At 41.1% G+C, this 4,073-nt stretch overlaps 1 protein-coding gene across 2 annotated transcripts in view; it reads right to left on the bottom strand.

Moving 5' to 3' along the window:
- Nucleotides 1-4,073, bottom strand: part of OPHN1 (oligophrenin 1) — a 479,266-nt gene that overhangs the window by 214,713 nt on the left and 260,480 nt on the right. For both annotated transcript variants that reach the window (XM_005880381.2, XM_005880380.2), the window contains exons 13-15: nucleotides 3,314-3,347; nucleotides 2,717-2,779; nucleotides 829-903 (exon numbers count right to left, since the gene is read on the bottom strand). In XM_005880381.2, coding sequence (XP_005880443.1) covers nucleotides 829-903; nucleotides 2,717-2,779; nucleotides 3,314-3,347 — 172 coding nt within the window. The remainder of the gene's footprint in view (nucleotides 1-828; nucleotides 904-2,716; nucleotides 2,780-3,313; nucleotides 3,348-4,073) is intronic.

Raw genomic sequence — 4,073 nt, 5'->3', positions numbered from 1 at the left:
CAAGGCTACTATATCTGGCAAGGCTACCATTCAGAATTGATGGAGAGACAGAGTTTCTCAGGTAAACAAAAGGTAGAAGCATTCTGCAACACTAAACTGACATTATAAGAGATGTTAAAGGGAATTCTTTAAGCACACAAAAAAAAGGCCAAAACTATAAATGAGAAAATTCATAAAAGAGAAAATCACCACTGGTAAAGGCCAAAATACATTAAAGGTAGTTAATTAATGACTTATAAAGCTAATATAAAGAGTAAAAGACAAAAGTAATAAAAATTACCTATATCTACAATAATTACTTAAAAGATACACAAAAAGATGAAAAATGTGACATAAAAAACATAAAACATGGTACAGGAGTAAAAAAATGTGATACTTTCAGAATGTGGTCAGACCTAAGCAACAATCAACTTAAAATAAACTGCTATATACTTAGGTTGTTATATATGAATCTCATGGTAACCACAAACCAAAAACTTAAAATAGATATACACACACACACACACAAAAAAAAGAGAGTGGAATCCAAACACAATATACCTTTTAAGCCTGGTTGGAGTAGTGCTAGTGTAGAGGTTGAGGAAGAAGCCAAAATGCAAAGGGTTTGAGGAGTAAATAAAATATGAGGAAGGGGAGATGCCAGTCATTTCTTCCAAGGCAAGATTGTCTCTGACCCAAGGTAGACAAATATGTGTACATTTTACCTTTGGAAATATCTACTTTTTTTTTAAATTCTACAACCTTATTTAGTAATGTCTCCTTTTTCTGAGTCACACTTCCTGATACATAAACAACAACAAATAAGAATTATGAAATTAAAATTGTTACCAAAAAAGACATTTAGCAGCTTCTGAACTTGAATATTGCTGCCCACGGTTCGGTACAATCCCTCTGTCTTGATCCCTAGGGAAAGAAAATCAGGTCAGATTTGTTTATACAGCTAGAGTTTTCATTTACCTCAGGGTAAAAAAAGTAGGTACTTACACACTGGAGTCAGTTCAAACATAAAAGGGTTACCCTATTCTCTCCAAGCTCTCCAGCCCTCCCCTGCAATAGGGGAACAGTCCTGAAGCATCTCTCCAAATTATTGTCTTCATACTTTCATTTGGATTGTACCAAGCCCTCATTAATCTGAACAGAAGTGAACACACTGTATAGTAAAGAGAATAATATGCTTAGGTGGGTAGCAGCAGAAGACTGAGAATGATGATACCATCTTGGAAAGGAGCTAGGATCTAATTTTAAAAAACACACAAAAAAACAATATCAACCTTCAAGATATTCCTGAGCAGTGATAGAAAGGAAGAGAGGATTGGAGTATGGCAGATGAAAAATAAAAGGCCATTTTGTGCATGGAGAGGACTGAAGCAACATTTCAAAGAAAAAAATAGACTGCTCATACAGTACACTGGCCCATCTATAATAATAAAAGCATAATATACGAATCGACCAAATGACTGAACAGCAGAACGACCATCCGGACGACCTTCTGGACGACCACGCTATGACACCCACTGGTGCCAGGACAGCCAAGGTGGTTGCAATGGGATTGGTCAGGGGCCGGGCCATCGCCCCATGATCGCCCTGCAGAGGGAGGTCCAGGCCACAGGCCGGCAGGGCTATCGATCAATCAGGGGGCTCCATGATCGCCCCAAAGAGGGAGTCTCAAGCCACTGACCTGCAGGCTTCGGCAGGTGGGTGGGGCCTCCCTCTGTGGGGGTGCGATTAATTGCAGGATTGCCCTGCAGAGGGAGGCTCAGGCCACCAGCCAGTGGGGTGATCAATCAATCAGGAGGCTTCACAATGGCCCCAGAGAGGGAGGCCCAGGCCACTGATTAGCAAGCTGCGGCGGGTGGGCGGGGCTCCCTCTGCGGAGGCACGATCAATCACATGATTGCTCCCTCCCAGAGAGGGAGGCGCAGGCCACTGGCTGATGAGGTGATCAATTGGGGGGCTCCATGATTGCCCCACAGGGGGAAGCCCAGGCCACTGACTGGTGGGCTGTGGTGGGTGGACGGGGCCTCCCTTTGTGGGCTGCAATTGATGGTCCCAAAGAGGGAGGCCCAGGCTACCCCACATTGGTGCTGGGGTGGGTGAGCGGGGACTCCCTCTATGGGGACGATCCATCACGAAGCCCTGGGCAGGTGAGCAGGGCTTACCTCTTTGGGGCGATGGATTGCAGGGCTCCTGGACTGTGAGAGGGCACAGGCTGGGCTGAGGGACAACCCCCCCCACCCCCGCCCCAGTGCATGAATTTCATGCACCAGGCCTCTAGTTTCAAAATATTATCAGAGAGAAACTTGAGAATATCATCAACCTGGAAAAACGTTTATTCCACATTTGTCTGAATTTGGTTTGCATCCATCAATTTCTAAACCAATATCTATTCTGGCACAAATTGAACTCTTGTTTATTTAGGACTATCATCACAATGCTACTTGAGGAGTGCCAGGTGGTATTTAGGAATACTTTTAAAAAGCCATTTAAAGCTCTTTCTCTTAAAAAAGCCAGAAGCCACAAATTCTCCAAATATGCTTGTGTACCACTGGTTTGGAAATCACCGAAATTATACAAATTGTGTCTAGTGTTCAGTGTTTATTCCAGAAATGGGTCCTGAAAAATTGATTACATTATTGCTACTTTTGAGAAATTGCCCCAGGATAAATTCACATTGGCTATATTCAAACACTGCCAAGCCTATGGTTCATTACCTTACCTTTTGTCTCAATGACATTGATGCACTTTCTAACAAACTTGAAGCCCACTTCATTCAGCTCCACTGTTTCAAGCAAAGGAAAACAGAGTTAGATGTTGATGTACACAAGCTTCACCTACCAAGCATTCAGTTATCATGCTAAGAGACTGCAGAGAGAGAACTAGGGGTTTGATTGGTAATATCAAATCACCCTTTACTGGAAAGGTCCTTTGCATGGGTGGGGGGTTAGAGGTTTTACTCTTTATAACACAAAATGCTTTTACTTAGCCCTCTGCATTATGTCTACTTTAGGCATGAACAACAACAAATGTGAAATGTTATACTGGAAATGCACACAATTTCTATGTGTCTAGAACAAGAAGGATATAATGTGTTTCTTTATTTCACTACTGCTATTCCCACCATAAACTAAGATAAAGTGACTTCCTCAATGGACACTTTTTTTTTTCAAAATAGGTATGAATATCATCCCACACAGTGGCATCCATAAACACACTTACACACTTGCATCAATATTATATATCATTGGCAACAGCATTTACTATGAATAAGACAGCTGGCAGTTTATAACATCAGTAGATCAGAAATTTGACTCACTTTCTTCCTGTTTTGTTATGGGGCTGTGGTAGATCTACAAAAGAAGAGAAACAGAAAGATCCATGGCTATTGTGAATCACTATAGGCAAATAAAATTAAATCAAAACCATTAACAACTCTAACAAGAAGGAAAAGTGGGCTAAACAGAATCATCTTTGTCTAGATCTTTAGGAAACAGCTGAAATAATCCCTGAAGATTACATTGGATTTCACACTGCTCACTGCAACTAAAGTTATGGCCCTCTTAGACATTTACTTAGGTAAAGCTTGGAGGGTTTTTCCAATGGAGCAAGAGAGCATAAGAGAAAGGAAGTAGATTTCTCATGCATACCTGGATAATGGGCATGTGATGGTAAAATGTAAACATTCCCAATACCAACCTCCCTGTCCCCCAAGACTGGTTAATAGGTGTTTCTCTTTGGAAAGAAAAGTGTCCAACTGAAAGAGATCCATGAACTGACCAAGATTTTTCTGCATCATCTTGAAATATACATTTTAATAGCTATGAAAAGACCAAAGTCTAGCCCTGGTTCTGTTTCTTCCTCATTATGAAATCTAGGACATGTCCTTTTCATTCTCTAGACTTCAAAATTCACATATCTAAAATTATCAGGATTGGAGATGTTCCTTCAAGCCTACCGGCCATATAGGGCCCACAAAATCATTTGGTCTGGCCCTGCCAAGACATTAGGGGTGAGTTAATTAAATGTTTGGCCAAATATAACAGGCTAATTTTAAATTGACAATTTTGTATGGCCTG

Source organism: Myotis brandtii, unplaced genomic scaffold, assembly GCF_000412655.1.
Source record: "Myotis brandtii unplaced genomic scaffold, ASM41265v1 scaffold635, whole genome shotgun sequence".
In the NCBI taxonomy this organism is placed as follows: Eukaryota; Metazoa; Chordata; class Mammalia; order Chiroptera; family Vespertilionidae; genus Myotis; species Myotis brandtii.
This window is presented reverse-complemented; position numbering and strand designations above follow the sequence as displayed.